This window comes from Ooceraea biroi, chromosome 2, assembly GCF_003672135.1.
Source record: "Ooceraea biroi isolate clonal line C1 chromosome 2, Obir_v5.4, whole genome shotgun sequence".
Classification (NCBI taxonomy): Eukaryota; Metazoa; Arthropoda; class Insecta; order Hymenoptera; family Formicidae; genus Ooceraea; species Ooceraea biroi.
In genome coordinates, this window is record NC_039507.1 from 6552237 (window position 1) to 6571956 (window position 19720).

The window sequence follows — 19720 nt, forward strand, 5'->3', positions numbered from 1 at the left end:
CGATAGTAACGCGACGCTAGGGTTGCTTAGCAACGAGAGTGAAATTGAGCGTGGTAGATTTGAAGATAATCAAAACCGATACTTTCTAATACACAAGTTATTGTAGAGAACATTGTTATATCACACGTAGTCAATTTCCCTGACCTTTTTTTACTTAGATATGGTAGATAATAAAAATTAAAACTACGTTATATATCATGATACTAGAAGAATATGACACCACGTAATAGAAGATATAGATTGACTTTACTTTACTTTCTTTGATGGTTTGCTAAAAATAAATAAATACAGAACTATTTATTTTAATAAGATATTAGAAACATTTTGCAGATGAAGAAGTTTGCGTAACGTGAAAAATAATTTATGTAACATAGTAATTATGATTATAATATCATATGAGACTATTTAAAATAAGTTTTAATTATTATCTGCATCTTTAGCAAATCAGGGTAATCATGGTAACAGGTCTATGGTTGGCACAGCTCGTAATCAATCATTACAACATAGCTGCATAGTTAGCCTGAAGGGAGTATAGGAAACGCGGCCGAGCTTCACCTGCGGCAATATTCACCACCTGTCAGTAGGCAACTGTCGGCAATCGCAATCGCATGCAGGAAAAGGAATTACCAGAACCGTTTCTAGTTTCGCGAGAGATTATTGTAGAGAAATAATCTGTCGCACGAAGAAGTTCACTGAATACTTTACGAAATCCTTTCACGGAGGAGGAAATGCTTCGAGTGCGCTCCCAGAATAGCGTGTAGTAAGTTGAATTTAAAATCAGTCGAGCATCCGACTTTTAGTCTCGCGATATTATTTGCCAGATCGTGAATCGTGAGTCGTTTGAATAAATCTATTTTGTTTTCAGTGAGCAGGAGGCGAAATTTGTACAGGATCGTATAACAGGCGTGGAGAAGCACTTCGCTGAACTATGCACGATATTTGGAGCGTTTACCAGGAAAGCGGCCAGGTGATGACCGGCTAACTCTATCGATTATTTTTCCTCAGCGATACACACGGACCCTTCACTCGCATCGCTTCGACGTAAAACCTCATTTCCGTTTATTATTCACCAGCAATATTATTTTCAGACTGCGCGATAAAAGTGACGAGCTTGCAAAAGTAATACAGGTTTATGGTGATTCGGAAACTATAAATCGATCCATGAGTACTGGATTGGCGAACTTTTCCGCAACGTTATCAGTCGTTGGTGATTATAGGTAAAAACGATTCTTCAAATTACATATTTTTCACGAAAATATAAAGAAAAAAAATGATATAATGCTCTAATCTGTCTAATTAATTAAAACTAATACATATAATTAAATAATTTAAGAAATAATTAAGAAATAAACAATTTAGCTCAATTTAAATTTATTTACTCGGACAAATAAACTATTCATTGTCTTTCTATATTAAATATAAAATTTACCTTTTAACATGCTGATAAATTGCAACAGAAAATTTTTAAAAAAGCTTTTATTATGCTTCAACATCATTATAATTTTTTTTACCTTCGCAATTATTAATTTTAGAGATGCAGAAGTACAAAGATTGGACGCCAAAGTAATTGCGCCTCTTTCACAGTACGCAATCATTTGCAAGCATGCGCGCGATGATGTAAAAAATACCTTCGCAGCACGCGACAGAGAATTCACAAGACGAAGGCAATTGGACAAAGTTCGAGAAAGAAACCCTAGGAATCGTCAAATGATAGTATCCTTACAATTAAAACCTCATTTTACAAGCATCACTTAATTTCAATCGTGATTTCATTAATTCCATGGCTTTTGTAAATCAAAAGCTCATTTAGACGATAAATAAAATCGCGCGATGAATATATTAATGAAATTATTTCAAACTAATATATAACTATGTTACTTAAGTATCTCTTGTTACAAATCTTTATCTAAAAAGGAATATTAGTCACAAGCCGAGTCTGAACTGATGAAAGCATCCGTTGAGGTGTCCCGAGTGGTGAAGGGATTGGAGGAGCAGATCAACTCGTTCGAGCGACGAAAGCTGCACGATTTGAAATCTGTACTATTGGATTTCGTCACCATCGAACTGAGCTTTCACACAAAGGCTCTTGAACTTATGACTAAAGCGTACCAAGATATCGTATCTATCGACGAGATTAAAGATCTTGAGGTGAGATCTCGAGAACAATTACTATTTACTAAATTTCTTCAAATCGTGTGATCATTTCCATATAAAATGAAAAAAGCTTGGAACTTTATAAAGAGTTTATTTCAATATTAAGAGATATCAATTAAATATATATATATATATCATGTATAAGTGTAGTTGATTTAACATGCTTTTAACATGCAGGACTTTCAAATTGCTAGAGGAGAAATGAATGCGGTAAACTTGCTTGGAATTAATATTGCGCGATAATTTTACATTTCAATATTATATATATATTATTAGTTATAAACGGCGTAATAACGTATCGATAATATTGTTTAACCAAATCACGCGATTATGTACAGGAATTTAGAGAAACAATGCGCGCCCCTGACTCCGTCACAAGGCTGGACACAGTAAACAGAACGTCGTTTCGACACGCTTATTCCTTAACGAACTTAGCTAACCGATTTACATCCTCTCCTGCAACACTGCAGAAATTGGCTAATCGAGAAGCCGAGTCTGCTGTAAGCTCAATAATTAATTTAACGTGTGAGTCGTTCTACTATTCCATTCTTGAATCTTTAACGATGAATGCTTCCAGGATTCCGTACAAACCGGATTCACCAATTCATCCGAGTCGGTCCAAGTCGAGGAATACGCTGACAGCACGGAGGAAACGGAATCAGAATCCATTCGAGAGAAGCCTGTGAGAACTAGGCATAAGTCTATGTAACTTCGATCAGGTCTTTTAATCGTGCCCCCCTATTTTTCCAGAAAAAAGAATACTCTGGACATAAAGTAAAGAAACGCTTCGTCCTCAGGCCTATCCCACCAATCCCTACGTGTCAGAAGTCCTTAATATCGTCCATAATATATCGCATACCTTCGAAAATGAATCGAACGAAGTAAATTTTATTACACGCGTTTATTTACTTTTTGAAAAATACTTGATTTGTACTTTAGATATAAATGTCTGTGAATAGTTGTTTAAGATGGAACAAAAATTCAATATAACAATTTTAATAAAAGAAGAGGATCATCTTTATACCAAGAATTATAATGTCTAATAATCAATATATAAGTTACGTTATATTAAAGTTGTGTTATTTAATGTAATCATCATTCACTTTCTGATAGCTCAGTCAATCGCAATAAAGATCATTCAAAGCAATAGAAAAAGTACAGTTTTATAGAAAAGTGTAAGTTTATTTTATAATATAACAAAAGGATGTCTCATGCATGCTTATCTCCACATGATAATATGTATGGCTAGATACTTTGGATGAGTGGTCACTTGTTAGATTATTAGTATATTGAAGAAAGGGATGAGCCTATTTATCACCACCTTCGACTCCCGCTTGTGTCATTAGATCTGCGATGTTCTTTTCCAGATCGTCTATTCTGTTGCCCATCTCATCTAGTGTGTCTTATTAAGGATTTATATGGCACATTAATAGTACGATCATTACTGAGTAATATTACTAAGTAAATGCAGCTTTCGCAGTTATATTAATAGATAATAATAGATTATATTAATAGATAAATCAATAAAATGTAAGATACATATACAATATGTATAATGCTGAAACAAATGTAAGTATTACATGGATATCTATATATAAATAATAGTTACATTAACAATGTTCGTTATCACGACGTGATCGACTTGAACACAGGAGCATCGATACTATCGATACACACAAATTTGTCTCTGCTCATTGAAGCGAGCAACAATTTGATCTCACGCCAACAATGTGATTTTAGGTTAAGTTCAGAAAAAGGATATTTCTCCCTATGATCTGATCCGACATCGTTTGGAACTTGTCCTGCATCTTCTGCAGCAGCGTTTGTACCTGCAAAGGAGAAGCTCCGTCATGCTTGTCAGAGCCGTCAACGCAGCGTCGCGACGCGTCCTCGGACGCGCCGTCATCCGGCATGTAAACACGACTCACGTATTGCGTCAGCTCCTGCATGTTCTTCGGGTCGGTGCTGTTACCCATCCCGTAACTCTCGACGTCCTCGCCCTTGTGATCTTGCTTGATGTCAGCCATTCTTTCGACCTATCTGCCGGAACGAAGCGACGATCAAACAACGATCACCTAACCTAAACGTCGCGGGCGCATGCGACGCGACGTCCCCGCGTCCTCGGCGATTCCGTGACGGACTGTGACAGACGGAGCCAAGCACTGCCAATCGATCCAACAGCGTTCGATCTAATCCGAGACGCTACCGTGACACGCGCGCAAATGTTACGTGTATAACGATAATACGTTACTTTTGCGGGTTAGATCAGGATCGTCGAGCAGGCGTACATTCGTTTATTGCGTTTCGCCGAGCGACTTTATTGTCAGAACTTATTTTATTATTACGTAGAAAAACAAGAGAACTGACGCAAACGGAGAGGGCAGACCTTTGCTTTTGTAATTCTAAACGCGTCATACGCAAGAGAATTGGCTTTGTAATGAATCATGCTGTCCTATAAACTTGTTTACCGCGAGATTCTCTCGTCTCTCTTTTTCTTCGCGCGTTGCCATTTGCGAAATCGACGGCGAGATAAAAATATGAATTGTTCGTGATATATCTACACTCTCTTCCTCTCTCTTTCTACCTCGCGTTTATTTTAATATTGCATTGCTGCATGCGACGTGTATATTTAATTCTCGGAAAGGGAAATAGGAAGGAAGATGAATAAACTGATTGTGAGATTAATTGCTGAAAATAAAGTGCACTTATTGCGCTTTTATTTTAGATAATGCTAACATAATTAAGGCGACAGCGAAATATGTTTTATTTCCTTCGGTCTTTACGCATACAAAGGAAGCAATACATATTTGCGTTTATCGGCAACTTCAATCGGTAGCTCAAAAAACATGTTTTTGAATGTGCTAATGCAGGAAGACGTAATCGCAGTTGGACTTTCGAAACCGTACCAATGAGCGTGGCGGTATCTTTCTTCTAACCTTGCGCCCGCCACTCGGATTAGTCACTGCCGATCGTAAATACCGCCCACTTCCCCACGAATACGTCTCCGGCGCATGGCGCGATATCAGCTGATTGTGCCGTTTTATACACAAAACAGTCTGAAGTTTGTCAGATAATCGGAGTGCTGAATAGCCAAGGCAGCTATTTGTTCTAACAAAGCCGAAGAGATATCTGAAATCAGTCGACAAATTGTATCCGCGAAGTGCCAAATCCGCGATATATTACGGAATTCAAAAATCTCGATCTAGAACAATGCGTCCACCAATTCTTCTAACAATAAGCACAATGCTCGTTCTCTCGCTCTTCGTGCAATCGGCAAGGCTCTGGTTGATCAAGAACAATCTCAAACAAGCATCGCCTGTCATTTTAGGTGAGTTATATTATTTAGCGCATTCTACGTTTCTTCAACAATCGTTTCGTTGTTCTAACCTTCTTTTTGCTGACTCTCTTCTCTTGTGCAACTTTAGAGATATGCGCCTATCAAGGCGCGATATCGTGAAGAACATGTCTGTTTAGAAAGGAAAACGATACAGTTCCAGGTGATGGCGGCAGTCAGGTGGACGCAAGAATTAACAAGACGTCGGTGGTGCACTACATCTGCGAGAAAGTGTCTAGCGGTTACTTTAATTTATGGCTGAACATGGAGCTACTCGTACCTGTTGTGATAGACTGCTTTGTATGATCTTTGATGCCTGTCGTACGGATCTCTAGCTTCTTTACTCCAAAACTCTACCTTAGATTTGATTTCAGATTGATAACCTAAAGTTAAATTATGATAATGTGACAAGAACTACTAGCAACCAACCTGGAGTGGAAATAAGGGTACCAGGATGGGGCGATCCGTTTGTAGTCGAATACATAGATCCCAGTAAGGCCTCGCCGGGCTCATACTTCAAAGACATAGGGAACATGTTAGCGAACGACTTGGGATACGTCAGGAACCTGTCGCTGCGTGGTGCACCTTACGACTTCAGAAAAGGGCCTAGTATGTAGAAAAAGAGAAAGTTAACGGACGTTTTGAACGAACGCTCTGTATTCATGGTTCTGCGCAACGCGCACTTCGCTTAATTACATTACAAATTTACCGAGATAAAGACTTTGAATTCCAGGCGAGAACGAGGAGTTTTTCGTCAAGCTGAAGGATCTAGTCGAGGAGACGTACACGATGAACAATAACACACCAGTAACACTACTGGCTCACAGCATGGGTGGACCCATGACGCTTATAATGTTGCAACGTCAAAGTCAAAAATGGAAGGATAAGTACATAAACGCTCTGATTACGCTTAGCGCCGTATGGGGAGGCTCTGTCAAAGCCATTAAAGTATTCGCTATTGGTAAGCATTCTTATCCTGTGCTTGGAACAAATTCTATTTTAATTATTAATATAAGCGCGTTATTGTTATTATTGCAAAATATTTAACTTTAAAATGACATGCTATAAGAATCTGTTTTTAAAAAAATTTTACTTTGTCTAAAATATACATAGTTCTCTATGCGCATTAAATCTGTAATGTCCAACACAGGAGACGATTTAGGCGCGTATTTTCTTCGAGAGAGCGTATTGAGAACCGAACAGATAACAAGTCCGAGTTTAGGATGGCTGTTACCCTCGAAATTATTCTGGAAGGAAACAGAAGTCCTCGTGCAATCGGATCTCAAAAATTATACGTTGAATAATTTACAAGAATATTTTGCGTATGTCAGATCATTTTATTTGTCATGCTCGCTGCGTCTCATTTCCACAAATATAATTTTTATTCAAATATTTTTATTCACAGAGACATAGGTGTGCCTAATGCGTGGGAATTTAGGAAAGATAATGAAAAATACCAGTTGGACTTTACAGCGCCAGGTGTGGAAGTACACTGTTTGTACGGCAGTAAAGTAAACACCGTGGAAAAGTACGTATGTCGTTTTTGCAATTTGGATTTGTAGATAATAGAGATAAGTGGACTTTAGATTTAAGCTAAAAAGACAGTTCAAAGTTTATGTATTCTTGCATAGATTGTATTACAAGCCAGGTACGACTATAGAAGGTTACCCTCAGCTAATTTATGGAGACGGAGACGGAACTGTAAATATAAGGAGTTTGGACGCGTGTGTGCACTGGCAAAGTTCGCAAAAGCAGAAAATTTATTCTCAAGGTTTTCCTGGAGTAGATCATACTAATGTTTTAAGAAATCCTGACACTCTAGCGTACATCAAGACAATTTTAAAAGTCTGATATGACCTCTATTAGTATTAATATACGAACAAATACAATAGATTAGACTAATATTAGGTTTCGTTTTACTATTTTGCATTTTTTTAAATAGCCTTCAATATAAATTAATATTCTAACTGCATTACGAAAGTAATTCTTCTGAAAAGTTGATTAGAACTGTACTGAAATACAATGAAACGAGTCTTTTTCGTTATAACGACATGACATGATATTCATCACGTAAAATCACATAATTTATTCATGAAAAAATACGAAAACTACGTCGTAAAAATATATATTTTTATTGAGACAATTGTTTATTAAAATATATCACATTACACAACATAGCAGTAAATATTATTAGGAGGATTACAAAGTGGTACGGTTGCAAAAAGAGTTCGCCAATACTTTCGCTCATTAATTTTGACTATATTCATTCTATAAGTTCTATATGTAATTCTATTTTTCCCCTTTATGTGCAGATATATATTTTTATACTAGTGTACATACATATTCTCTATCAATCTGTGTACATTGCACTAATCATGATCTCATATAGAACAAAGAGTGTTTTAAATTAACATAACTAGTGTGTGTATATATATATAATTTTCCGCGTAATATAATTCTCTCAACTTTTGTATTGTGCAATAATATTTATAACATATGTTTACAACATAACATGGCTGATATTGCACAATTAGAATAACGATAAAATCGCAGTGTCATAATAAATTAATATATGAGTCATCAATTTTATATTATAAATGTATGCCAATAGTTGTATTTACAGTTTACGTTACATTTAACAGTTGTAACGGATACCTCGAAAGTAGAATAATAATATCATCTAGTCTAGAAGAAAGAGATAACCAAGCATCACTTTAACTTACGATATCTCGACAGCTCTCTTAAGATCTTTACTATAGTCTGAAAAATCATTTTGGTATTATTTAGGTATCTTCTTTGGTATAAATAAATCCACAGGTATACAGATTTACAACAAACATTTATCAGAGCACAGTAAAATGTTTCTATAAAATTATATTTATGTATAAAATGGCGTACGGTATTCTGTGTAAAATAGAGGTTGATGTCAATATATTGTGTGACTTTGTGATATTGATATCAGATCGTTTTGTGATACTGATATCAGATCTTATAGACAATGTATAGCTAAATATACATTTGCATGACCAAATGTTATAGCATGAATCATTACTGACCAAAAACTCATCGTAAGAGGTCATAATAAACAAATATTGTTGAAAAATAAGACGTTTTTATTAATTGTCGTAAACCGTTAACTATCATAATTTTTCCTTTGCAGGTTTAACTACACATAAATTACATAAAATATTTTTTCATCACAGATTGCAACAACGTAATTACAATCTATATACACACACATATATGAAGCTTTTTCATACACACATTTTGCTGAAAGTTCTATTTAACATTTTGTTTTATCCCTTTTAGCAACCTGGAATATCTGAAATGGTTGCTAAAAATTTTCCTAAAAATTTTAATACATCAGTAGACTTGCTTCCTTTTCAACGTGCATGCGCAAAAAGTTCAAACCAGCCCCCGACGAACACAGCATAAAGGCAGCATAGGAATGCACAAGATTTTCTTTCAAACATTGACAACCAAATCCCTCGATTATTTCTAGCGAATATATATTCTCGCTCTCTTCCATCGCTTTGATGAAACTTGCTCTTAATCGCGATACTCTTGAATTTATCCTCAGTGACACATCAAACAAGAGAATCCTTTGATTATGAAAAAAGCATGTTTCTAGTTTTGAAATTTCTAGTTTTCGCGCGATGAGCGAATTTCTCTTAATGTCAGTTGAGCCCCGTCGACGATCTTATGAAGGCATATATTCCCAGAGCTAGGATAGTCACGACGGTGATGGTTTTGTAACTTCTGATGCGATAAGATATTCTTGACGTCGATTGAACAACTTTCAGTTTTCGTTGTCTTTCTCTCTCCTGACGACTTGCCTCTGCCTTTGCCTTCCACTCTTGTTCTTTAACTCTCCTTTTGTGATCATAATCTGTAACATCATTACTGATAGATTCAGGAGGATATCGTTGATACAAGTCCTTCGCCTCCATCAAAAGTGCTTCAAACGGCAAGTCATCAGGCAACTGAAAATGTAAGTTTGAGATAATAAAATTATTTTTTTATTGTCGCACAATCAGGCGTTGTTTTTGTCGTACTTACAGTACATAATACTTTATGTGTGTGTCCCATATCAGGTGTAGTATTGAAAATTTCAGTGGCTCTGTGTGCAACGATCACAGTGCTCAAATAGAGAGGCATGAGTGGGGGACTACCGAGAAAATAATCAAACAATCTATGTAATAACTTCCTGTTCTCCGCATACTTGTGTGCATACCAAGTTGTGTATTCGGCCAGAGCAAAGTGCGGAAACAGTTCTACACTAAAGTAAACAGGAATTTGATTATGAACATTGATCAATATCAGTTAATATATATGCAAGACTGCATTTAGAAAACAGAAAAATGTGAAAAAAAAATCTAAAAGATATCACTCAATAACAACTAACTTTTCCAGATGTTCCAATAATGTTGGATGGACTCGTTCCAGCAACGCAAATATGTAGAATAACTCTTGATTCACTTTCTCCATGGTTTTTTCCATAAATCTTTCTAGGAACTCTACCGATATGCTTTCCAACACGTATAAACCCGCTTCTAATCCCATCACGAGTAACACAGTCGCTGCCACGTCATTGTATCCCTGGTAGTAACTAAGTATGCATTATTTTATTTTGTATTACAAGGCACGAGGCTTATCTTGTATGTCATGAATCAAATAGTGATTATAGTAACGCTTGTCATGCTCAAAAACACTAACTTTAATTGGGAATGCTTGTGGAGTACCCAACACATGAGCTGTGTCAGCTGTTCTTGAAAACTTTCCGCTTCCGTCTCCGGCGCGTTCTGTGGAATATGGCTGCCACTACGTGCCACATCCTTCAGTATTTGCTGGTAAACCTCATTCGGTATGCAGGTATGTACAGTCTCCAAGCCGCTAATGGGTACAGACTCCTCTTGTACTAGCCTCAAAAGCTTTGGCCACAGTACCCTTCGTATATCATCTACAGATCATCTTTATGATTTCAAGACTTGGTCACAGGTAATAGGATTATTTTCAAAAAGGAACCGTTTCTTTTGACGCAAAGCAAAGTTAGAGAACTTTGCTTAGGAGTTACTATCTACATACTAAAAAAGCTACATCAAAGGCCACGCAAGGGACTTCTATACCATTCCAAATCTCTCGAATAAAATTATCACGTGGTTCCTTGTTGATCATAATGTACCGTCACCTTGGCAAAGTACCATTAACGAAGCCCTCGCTGCTGCAGCCGAGCAGTCTTAGCTCTCCCAGCGTGAGATCCGGGTTGGCGATGCTGCCGCGGATAACGCTTATCTTCATCCTCTCGCGATTGCTGAGGGGTTCCGTCGAACCGGGATCGTTGCCGTTCGCGGATTCCCGATCGTCCTCGCGAATCAGCACTCCGTTCCGTTGTTTACCCGACACGACTGTCGCCACAGGGATGTCGGGTATCCGTGGCGTGACATCGTCGTGCCACGCTTTCGTCGAGTCGGGCAGAATCACGAGGGGCACGCGTCGATCGCACGGGTCGATCGACGGGCTGTCGTCCTCTCTGATCGCGGGGCTCACCGACTCGGACACGTTCCTTCGGCGTACCTTGTTGTGGTTATGATTCTCGGTGGACGTTGACGTTCGCGAAATTGCGTCCGTCTGCACCAGCGGCAGCACCTCGTCGTTCTCGTTGTCCATATCTGGTTTGCTGTCGTGGATTCACGCCGACGGGACGCGTGTCATAACACTGACAATTTTGTCGAGATACCTTAAAAATCGGAGAAAGCCGACGGATCGCTGCTGGCTCGTCAAAAGTCACGTCAAATGACACGCACTGCTGCGCTATACTAGCGACACCGTTCACGCTATTGTCACCCACTTTAGCGTAGTCAGTGCCAGTTGATGTCAGTCAATACCGATAAAAGTTAGTCATGGTAGAACGATGACAAACAGCAAATACCAGAAACATATGTGCACTCGTTTCCGCCTCTTTTGTTTTGAATTCTTAAAGCCTTATTCGTTCAGCTAACTTAAACTAACCATTGTTACAGATTAAACTATTTTTTACAGACATTTTGAAGAATAGGAAAGAGAAGAGTATTCAATGATTGTATTTCCAATTTTCAACTTTATTCTTTACAAAAAAGCTATCTCTCTTACCACAATTTTACATAAAATTATAAATAAATAATAAATGTTTTAATTATGTGCGTGTATGTATGTGTGGTTTCATGCAAACTCTTTTTATTCTTAGATCTTTCTCAGAAACAGTACTATTTACACATAGATATTCTTCTCTGGCAGGTTTTGAAAAATATTGTATTGTTGAGAATTACAGCGAGAAAGATCAATCGGTAAGTTGGTAATAGTCGTTCGCTGCAAGCTTGCGATAGGCGTCGATGGAAGCAGCACTTACGCCTCAGTCGGTATCGATAGCAATGACGTTACACTGGACGTGGACACGTCGTCATACGGCATCTCCACACGATCTTTTCCAACGCATGCGCCTCGCTCGTTTTTGCCATTGACACTGGATTGATTCTCGTGGCGGCGATAGTGCGATACTGCGAACGGTTGTTTGGCCGATTCTTGCGCTTGGTCAGTGAATTATCAGAAAATGTCGGGGAAATCTAAGGCATTTACCAAAGAAGAGGAGTTACTGTTGCAGGACTTCTCGAGGAACGTCTCGACGAAATCCTCAGCGTTGTTCTACGGCAATGCCTTCATCGTTTCGGCAATACCCATCTGTGAGTATAAAAACTCGTGAAGTATCAAGATTTCCCTTCGACTTTAATGTATCAATGATAAATGTACCATTCATATTTAATATTATTCGATATACATTTGTTCATGTAGTTCATTCGTTCTAATATTTGTTGTGAGGTATACGATGAAGTTTCTTAAGTTTGGTTAGTTAAATTATTACATATGTTTCAGGGTTGTTTTGGAGAATACACTTGATCGATTTGTATTCCAACCTAATCTCCTTTGTACTGGTCACACTGGCAAGCACATATGCTCTTGCACTGGCATATAAAAATACAAAGTTTATCCTTAAGCATAAGGTACGCTGCGTGTATGATTATTTCAAATGTATTGTTATGAAAGTTATAAAAGTTGTTACGTATAGCTGCATAGTGAATAAGTTATATCTTGTGATTCACAAAACTTGTTTTTAATTTACTTGGAAGAAACATAATCTTGAAAGAGAATACAGTAATCTTGAAATATTTTCTATGTATATAAATAAATATTTTCTATGTATGTAAATGTTATATATGTTATGTAGATTGCTGTAAAAAGGGAGGATGCTGTGACGAAGGAAATAAGTCGCAAACTTGCAGAAGACAAGAAAATGAGCAAGAAGGAGAAAGACGAAAGGTGATACTTTGTATTCTTTTGAAATAAGAGCAACCTAGTATCATTTTTAAATATATCATATTCTTTATATAATAGATATTAATTTACATTGTATTTAAATATGTAGGATCCTGTGGAAGAAGAATGAAGTGGCGGATTACGAAGCAACAACGTTTTCCATTTTCTACAACAACGCCCTTTTCCTGGCATTCGTCATCGTGTCTTCATTTTATGTCATGAAAACATTTACCCCAGCAGTAAATTACATATTCTCTGTAGGAGCTGCCAGTGCACTTTTGGCATTAGTGTCAACCGGAAGTCAATAAGGTACATATAAGGTTACTATGAAGTCATGTATACTGTAAAACAATTTCATGAAAAGTCTTCGTCAGTACAATTTATTTTTTAATATGAACAATCATAGGCAATAAACGTATTTATATTTATAATGATTATTTGTGTGTCTCGAATTATTCATTATCTTCATGCAAATATCGTGAAATCGAGGGGTTGGTCACTGAGGTAATCTTTATACAAGGGCTAGGTAATTCTTAGGGTAGTTTCAGATAATCTGAGGTAATCTAAGGTAATCGTGATACCATGCGCGATATATATTCAGTATATCTAACCGCCAAGAGACAACCAAATATCGGAAACGCAACCTTTCATATATTTTCGGATCTATATGTCCGCCGAGCTGCCTACTCTGTGCTAGTTTATTATTTTTTTTCTAGTTTTATTATCGAAATCGATCAAAATGGAAAATTCTGAACAATCATCGAGGGAACTACCGGCTGAAATCAATATGGAAAATGCGGCATTGATGAATTTTGACAGCAAATTGAAACTTTTGCCAAGTTATTTGATCGAACTGTTGTAGTATTAGGTAATCTTAAGGAATCTGAGGTAATTTAAAGGTAATCCGTATCAAGGGTAATTTTTGTACACTATAACTGCTAGTGACCAACCCCTCGCGTGAAATCATTGAATTCTAAATTTCATTGATAATGAGATTTAATTTAGGAACAGTTGTTTGAACAATAGATGTCTTACGATGTATGTTCAGTACTGTATTCTTATGAACAACATTAGTTCAAGTACAGATCTTATTTACATTCTGTCTTACAAGAAAGTAGTGGTCGCCATACCAATATTTTTTAAATGATTTTAATTATAAAATGAGGTAGGTAGGAAAAAAACATTCTTAAATCAAAAAACTATTCTATGAGTTAAATGAATTAATCTCATAGAGATTATTACTTATGCAACGTTACAAATTTGTTCCATTACATGAAAAACAAGTGACATCCTATAAAATCACATACCAATTACATAACGTGTCATATTTAATTCACATATTGACGTGTATGAATTATATACATAAATTTACAAAGATTATGTATGTTTTAATTTACATGTTCTATTTTGAAAAAACAATTGATTAGATACATACGATATTATTTCTAATTTGATTTTACGTATTCGTAATTTTACGTAAACATATGTTATTAATTTTTTGGTTTTATTTAATTCATTGCTGCAATAAAAACCAGTTGCGTTAGAATCTATCGCGAAGTTCATATTCATATTCCCATCCATATATATTTACATATAGATTATCTAATAAAATGCACAAAACATTTCTGTCGTTAGAAATAAAATCACTAAAGTTGTAACGATATTATTGCAAATATCTTTAGAGAACTTTCCCGTATTTTTGCATCTCACAAGGCTCAATCCATTGCTTTCTTCTGTCTTTGCTGATCCTTGTTATTTTCTCTTGGATTTATGTGTATGCAGATGATATTCTTCTATATTCTAGGCCTCATTATCGACACCTATTGAACTTTCGATTAGCAAATGTCGAGCCACCTACTTATGTCTTCTCCTCTTATCGTCATATACTCATTTCTATTCAAAAATTTCACTTATCCCAAACATTAGTCCTTATTTGACTATGCAGTCACAGTACATATTCTATTATTCATGCGTTATTGCATACGTCAATAGTCGCTGGATAGAATTCAGCACATATAAAATTCATGTCTTCGTTTCGCATATGCTGTCGCAAATTCGAATATATTATCCCTTTCTTCATATTTTTTACATAACTTCGCATTCGTCAGTGATTATTCATACACTACTATTGTCTCGTCTATAAGATTATTCTGGTACCTCTTCCTACCTTCGAAACCTTCAATTCAATTCAATTCAATTCAATTACAATTCTGATGTTCACTCCATATCTTAACACATTGTTGACGGTATATTGCGAAACGAATCGAGCCTCAGTTCTCGCATATTTTCGGTATATTTTGTAAATACCGAAAATGAAAGACGCTAATTCACGTCTCCCGTCCACAATGTGTTAATATCTTCAACTCACTATTCTCTACGATCTACTACTATCCTGTCCCTCTCATCGCATCGTAAAATTTGAAAATTCTCTTACCTTGTGGCAGTAAAATTTTACAACTTGCTCCCAGTAGCTGCTCGCTCTGCCTCCACTCGTAACTGAATTTCAACAGTATTGTGAGTTTTGTTGTCTCATTTATCACTGCTCAAGATAAATATTGCGTTTCCGTTAATATTCCGTTAATAAACATTTAGATTTAAGTTTAAATTAAGTTTTGATCAGGTCCTATCAGTCGCGGCTGTTTACCTCGCCACTTGCGTGCGTAATAAACTAATTAGCTCCTCTCAAGTTTTACCTTGTACTATCTTATATACGCAGCAATAAAAATATTATTATTATTACCTCGTACTATCTTATATATGCAGCAACAAAGATATTATTTTTATTATATATACATGTACATAATATTTTACATATAAAAAAATGAAATTCCCTCAGTTAAGAAAAGAAAATACAGAAAAGGAGAAATTTGATAACAGAACGAAAACCCATTAAAAACTCATTAAAATAAAACAAAGAGAAACCAAACCTGAATGTTAATGCTTCAGGTTATACATCATGTACATACATGCATGTATATACAGGGTGTCCCAGACCTAACGTAACACCGGTTAATGGTAGATACCCGAGGTGATTCTGAGACGAATTTTCCTCTTGCAAAATGTCGAGGGTGGCGTGGTTTCGGCGCTATAACGGAATGAAGACTTCCAATAGCTCCGTTTACACAGCCGCTCCAATATGTCGGTTTGGAGCGTCGCTCTGGAATGCCGCGCTGAAACGCGCGCTTGGAGCGCACTCCTGGAGTGTGATACGAAAAAGAAGAACCCTTCAAGCGCGCGCGCTAGACCCATCGGTTTGGAGCGTCCGCTCCAAGATTGCAGATTTTGGAGCGGCGCGTGGCATGTCCGCCGCGATGGACGGTTCAGTACGACACGCCAGTTGCATCGCACAATTCATGCAGCGTGGATATCATAAAATGTCTTCGAGCAGAAACTTAAGATCTCGCGCAATCGCTTGCATTGCATTACATGCTTTCTTCAACACGGAAGAGAAAAAACTCAGAAGGAGAAGAAAAGTATGACGCTTTATGATATCCACGCTGCATGAATTGTGCGATGCAACTGGCGTGTCGTACTGAACCGTCCATCGCGGCGGACATGCCACGCGCCGCTCCAAAATCTGCAATCTTGGAGCGGACGCTCCAAACCGATGGGTCTAGCGCGCGCGCTTGAAGGGTTCTTCTTTTTCGTATCACACTCCAGGAGTGCGCTCCAAGCGCGCGTTTCAGCGCGGCATTCCAGAGCGACGCTCCAAACCGACATATTGGAGCGGCTCTGGTAACAACGAACGAACAGTTTTGGCGCGCGTGCCTGGAGTGTACGCTCCAAAACTGTGGGAAAAACTGTTCGTGTAAATGCCGCTAATCCATGTGCTGGATTTTCCCGCGTTCAGTGACGGCGGGTCGAAAGGGCCCCGTACATCGCGCACCGATAAACTCGATTTTAATTTTTCGCCACTGTTCACTGCGCGTTACTATTCACTGCACAATGTCTTGTAAGCACTGTATCCTCTTCCTGTAAGCACTGTTTACTCTTCAGGATCAAATCCGAAGACCTGTCGCCGGCCAGTCACACGCTTCTCCGCGTTCGATCCACTTATCCGCGTATGTCTTAAATACACTTCCGAGTATGTACGTCGGGATTTTCGCGCGTTACCGTTTGACTTTCTGCGATATCAGCAGTACGATCGACGAGAAAAGACGCACCGATCGTTTACCATACTGCACGAGATCGCGATACACGAGGAAGTGTCAAAACAAACGTGAAGTGCAGCGCGCCTCCGCGATGACAGAAAATCGATACGAGCGATGGGAAGTGCGCTGCACTAATATCGATAAGGGGTAATTCATAAAGACGATACAATTTATAATGTTATTAAATATAATTACAATAATTAAATATTAAATTTATTAAATAAATCAAATAATTAAATAAATAAAAATTATTTATTAAATATTTGTTATTTATTAAATACTTTATTACATAATTACATTACATACGGCGAGCGCGGCCAGAACACTCGCCGTGCCGTGCAAGAGTACAATGTTCGTTATCCGGAATGCAGACCGATCATGTGCAATATAATTCTGCGATTGTAACATCGCGCGGAAGAAACAGGTCGTCTAGTATCGTACGGTTAAATGTCGTTGTGGAACGCCGCGTTCATACGGTGAACAACGAAGAGGCGATCCTATCGATATACAGGGTGTCCCATGGGAAGTTGCTGAAAGTAAACGATTGGTTCTCCCCTCCATGACTTCAGAAAGGGTCTTACGGTTAACGGTCGTTCATCTGAGTGTCCGCAGTTTTATTCTGGTTGTGATAGATGCAAGTCCGTGCGCGTCAAAATGAGTAATCTGACGACGGAAGAAAAGATTCATCTTGTCGAGTGCTTCTTATCCAGAGGAAAAGTTTATAGCAATGCTTACAGGGGGTTTCGTACTAAATACGGAACACATAAAGTTAAGAGCGAAAACACGCTGAAAAGGTTAGAATTTATTATTTCTTTAAACGTATGCGTTACGTCACTCCATTTTTTGGCAATAAATCTGCATTAAAATAATGTTTTGTGTTATTTTTATCAGAATTATCGATAATTTTATGCAGTATGGAACTATCCAAGACCGTAGACATGATCTGCCAGGTCCTTCTGTGTCTGTAGCTGCAGAAGAAAACATTGAAGATATTAAGAAGTATTTTGAAAAGAATCCAAATTCTTCCATTCGGAAAGCTGCCCAAGTTCTTGAAATACCCAAAACAACGTTACACAGGATTTTAAAACATTTCCTGAAAATGCATCCCTATAAAATAACATCGCATCAATTGCTAACCAAACGCGCTATGACGAAACGTGTGGAATTCTGCAAGACGATAAATGGAATGTTTGAAGATGGAGAACTTGATGCAAAATTGATAATTTACACGGACGAAGCACATTTCTGGCTAAATGGTTATGTTAATAAACAAAATTATAGATTTTGGGGGTCGGAAAATCCCAACGTTTCCCTGGCTAAACCTTTACATCCACAAAAAATAACAGCATGGGCTGCGATCTCGGTAAAAGGAATTTATCTGCAATTCTTCGAATCAACAGTCACTGGTGAAAGTTACAAGCAGCTTCTCGAAACACAATTCTTCCCTCATGCAAAAAAAAGAGGCCTGGTCAGAGGATTTCATTTCATGCAGGATGGAGCAACACCACCACATCGAACCCAGGAGGTCTTCGAAACAATCCATAAAGTTTATGGCAATCGAGTCATCGGTCTGGGATACCCCAAATTTGCCCAGGGGGGGCTAGAATGGCCACCGTACTCGCCGGATTTAAATCCATGTGACTTCTTTCTTTGGGGATACATTAAGGACCATTGTTATGCCGAAAATCCAGAAACAGTGTCAGATTTAGTAGTAGCTATTAAAAAAGTCGTCAGCAACATTAAAGACGACATGTTAGAAAAAGTTTTCACAAGTTTTCGTAAAAGAATTGATTTTTGTACAAATTCAGATGGTGCACACTTTGAAAATATTTATCATTAGCTTACTTGATTATTAGCATATTTTTCATTAATAAAATAAACTGATATACAAACATTTTGCTAAATTTTATTTATACCCATTAAAAACTGCAGACTTTCCTCTTTCCAACGCAATTTTTGTTTTTTCAATAACTGCATACGTTTAAAAATGACAGCTGATTAGTTTCAGCAACTTCCCATGGGACACCCTGTACAATAAATGACGCCCCGGAAATAAATGTTCGCGAAATAAGTCGCGAAGTACTGTTCACCGCGTGCTACGTGATAACAGATTACATGCATATCATTTTACGCGAGTGCAACACCTACAACCAGGCGACTACGATGCAAGACTGCGCTTCTGTACGTGGTTAAATCAAGAAAACAACCGACCCGGTTTCGCAACTGATATACCTTTTACTGATGAATCGCACTTCACGCGCGATTGTGTTCAGCACGCGAAACACGCAACGTTTGTTTTGACACTTCCTCGTGTATCGCGATCTCGTGCAGTATGGTAAGCGATCGGTGAGTCTTTTCTCGTCGATCGTACTGCTGATATCGCAGAAAGTCAAACGGTAACGCGCGAAAATCCCGACGTACATACTCGGAAGTGTATTTAAGACATACGCGGATAAGTGGATCGAACGCGGAGAAGCGTGTGACTGGCCGGCGACAGGTCTTCGGATTTGATCCTGAAGAGTAAACAGTGCTTACAGGAAGAGGATTCAGTGCTTACAAGACATTGTGCAGTGAATAGTAACGCGCAGTGAACAGTGGCGAAAAATTAAAATCGAGTTTATCGGTGCGCGATGTACGGGGCCCTTTCGACCCGCCGTCACTGAACGCGGGAAAATCCAGCACATGGATTGGAAGTCTTCAATCCGTTATAGCGCCGAAACTACGCCACCCTCGA

General features: G+C 37.9%; 5 protein-coding genes across 9 annotated transcripts; 3 read left to right on the forward strand and 2 right to left on the reverse strand.

Annotated features, from left to right (window-relative positions):
• Positions 1-528: 528 nt before the first annotated feature.
• On the forward strand, positions 529-3184 carry LOC105285348 (protein FAM92A). Of its 2 annotated transcripts, XM_026975280.1 has the most exons (8): positions 532-760; positions 866-967; positions 1089-1217; positions 1533-1713; positions 1924-2148; positions 2332-2364; positions 2493-2654; positions 2732-3184. In XM_026975280.1, the coding sequence occupies exons 1-8, from the start codon at positions 729-731 to the stop codon at positions 2861-2863; spliced, it is 996 nt and encodes a 331-aa protein (XP_026831081.1). In that variant the 5' UTR covers positions 532-728; the 3' UTR covers positions 2864-3184. The 2 variants fall into 2 exon arrangements, with proteins under 2 accessions (XP_026831082.1, XP_026831081.1); XM_026975281.1 differs by lacking the exon at positions 2332-2364 and having other exon boundaries at positions 529-760.
• Positions 3185-3319: 135 nt separating this feature from the next.
• On the reverse strand, positions 3320-4463 carry LOC105285343 (heat shock factor-binding protein 1). 2 transcript variants are annotated; one of them, XM_011349491.3, is made up of 3 exons: positions 4083-4420; positions 3917-3983; positions 3320-3550 (listed from the first exon to the last, which is right to left on the reverse strand). In XM_011349491.3, exons 1-3 carry the CDS (start codon positions 4179-4181, stop codon positions 3462-3464), a joined length of 255 nt encoding a protein of 84 aa, XP_011347793.1. In that variant the 5' UTR covers positions 4182-4420; the 3' UTR covers positions 3320-3461. The 2 variants fall into 2 exon arrangements, with proteins under 2 accessions (XP_011347793.1, XP_026831083.1); XM_026975282.1 differs by having other exon boundaries at positions 3321-3550; positions 3917-4463.
• Positions 4464-5199: 736 nt separating this feature from the next.
• Positions 5200-8586, forward strand: LOC105285344 (group XV phospholipase A2). Of its 2 annotated transcripts, none has more exons than XM_011349492.3 (7): positions 5200-5482; positions 5646-5788; positions 5863-6097; positions 6222-6449; positions 6639-6810; positions 6894-7016; positions 7120-8586. In XM_011349492.3, exons 1-7 carry the CDS (start codon positions 5365-5367, stop codon positions 7337-7339), a joined length of 1239 nt encoding a protein of 412 aa, XP_011347794.1. In that variant the 5' UTR covers positions 5200-5364; the 3' UTR covers positions 7340-8586. The 2 variants fall into 2 exon arrangements, with proteins under 2 accessions (XP_011347794.1, XP_011347795.1); XM_011349493.3 differs by having other exon boundaries at positions 5349-5482; positions 5580-5788.
• LOC105285345 (TBC1 domain family member 20) lies at positions 8312-11155 on the reverse strand. The gene is made up of 5 exons (XM_011349494.3): positions 10690-11155; positions 10205-10448; positions 9894-10097; positions 9548-9767; positions 8312-9471 (listed from the first exon to the last, which is right to left on the reverse strand). Exons 1-5 carry the CDS (start codon positions 11153-11155, stop codon positions 9166-9168), a joined length of 1440 nt encoding a protein of 479 aa, XP_011347796.1. The 3' UTR covers positions 8312-9165.
• Positions 11156-11958: 803 nt separating this feature from the next.
• Positions 11959-15574, forward strand: LOC105285347 (translocon-associated protein subunit gamma). Of its 2 annotated transcripts, XM_011349496.3 has the most exons (5): positions 11959-12204; positions 12395-12522; positions 12747-12838; positions 12945-13144; positions 13552-15574. In XM_011349496.3, exons 1-4 carry the CDS (start codon positions 12075-12077, stop codon positions 13141-13143), a joined length of 549 nt encoding a protein of 182 aa, XP_011347798.1. In that variant the 5' UTR covers positions 11959-12074; the 3' UTR covers position 13144; positions 13552-15574. The 2 variants fall into 2 exon arrangements, with proteins under 2 accessions (XP_011347798.1, XP_011347797.1); XM_011349495.2 differs by lacking the exon at positions 13552-15574 and having other exon boundaries at positions 11960-12204; positions 12945-13272.
• Positions 15575-19720: the final 4146 nt, after the last annotated feature.

Excerpts from the sequence above, each read along its gene's own strand:
- LOC105285348 (XM_026975280.1), top strand. The coding sequence starts at position 729 with ATGCTTCGAGTGCGCTCCCAGAATAGCGTGTA. Across the intron at positions 1,714-1,923 it reads CTAGGAATCGTCAAATGATA|TCACAAGCCGAGTCTGAACT; the intron begins GTATCCTTACAA and ends AAGGAATATTAG. Across the intron at positions 2,365-2,492 it reads CTAGAGGAGAAATGAATGCG|GAATTTAGAGAAACAATGCG; the intron begins GTAAACTTGCTT and ends GATTATGTACAG.
- LOC105285343 (XM_026975282.1), bottom strand. The coding sequence starts at position 4,181 with ATGGCTGACATCAAGCAAGATCACAAGGGCGAGGACGTCGAGAGTTAC. Across the intron at positions 3,551-3,916 it reads GGATCAGATCATAGGGAGAA|TAGATGAGATGGGCAACAGA; the intron begins ATATCCTTTTTC and ends AATAAGACACAC.
- LOC105285344 (XM_011349492.3), top strand. The coding sequence starts at position 5,365 with ATGCGTCCACCAATTCTTCTAACAATAAGCACAATGCTCGTTCTCTCG. Across the intron at positions 5,483-5,645 it reads AGCATCGCCTGTCATTTTAG|TTCCAGGTGATGGCGGCAGT; the intron begins GTGAGTTATATT and ends AAAACGATACAG. Across the intron at positions 6,098-6,221 it reads CGACTTCAGAAAAGGGCCTA|GCGAGAACGAGGAGTTTTTC; the intron begins GTATGTAGAAAA and ends TTTGAATTCCAG.
- LOC105285345 (XM_011349494.3), bottom strand. The coding sequence starts at position 11,155 with ATGGACAACGAGAACGACGAGGTGCTGCCGCTGGTGCAGACGGACGCA. Across the intron at positions 9,768-9,893 it reads TTATTGGAACATCTGGAAAA|TGTAGAACTGTTTCCGCACT; the intron begins GTTAGTTGTTAT and ends TGTTTACTTTAG. Across the intron at positions 9,472-9,547 it reads CACATAAAGTATTATGTACT|TTGCCTGATGACTTGCCGTT; the intron begins GTAAGTACGACA and ends TTACATTTTCAG.
- LOC105285347 (XM_011349496.3), top strand. The coding sequence starts at position 12,075 with ATGTCGGGGAAATCTAAGGCATTTACCAAAGAAGAGGAGTTACTGTTG. Across the intron at positions 12,205-12,394 it reads CGTTTCGGCAATACCCATCT|GGTTGTTTTGGAGAATACAC; the intron begins GTGAGTATAAAA and ends CATATGTTTCAG. Across the intron at positions 12,839-12,944 it reads AAGAAGGAGAAAGACGAAAG|GATCCTGTGGAAGAAGAATG; the intron begins GTGATACTTTGT and ends TTAAATATGTAG.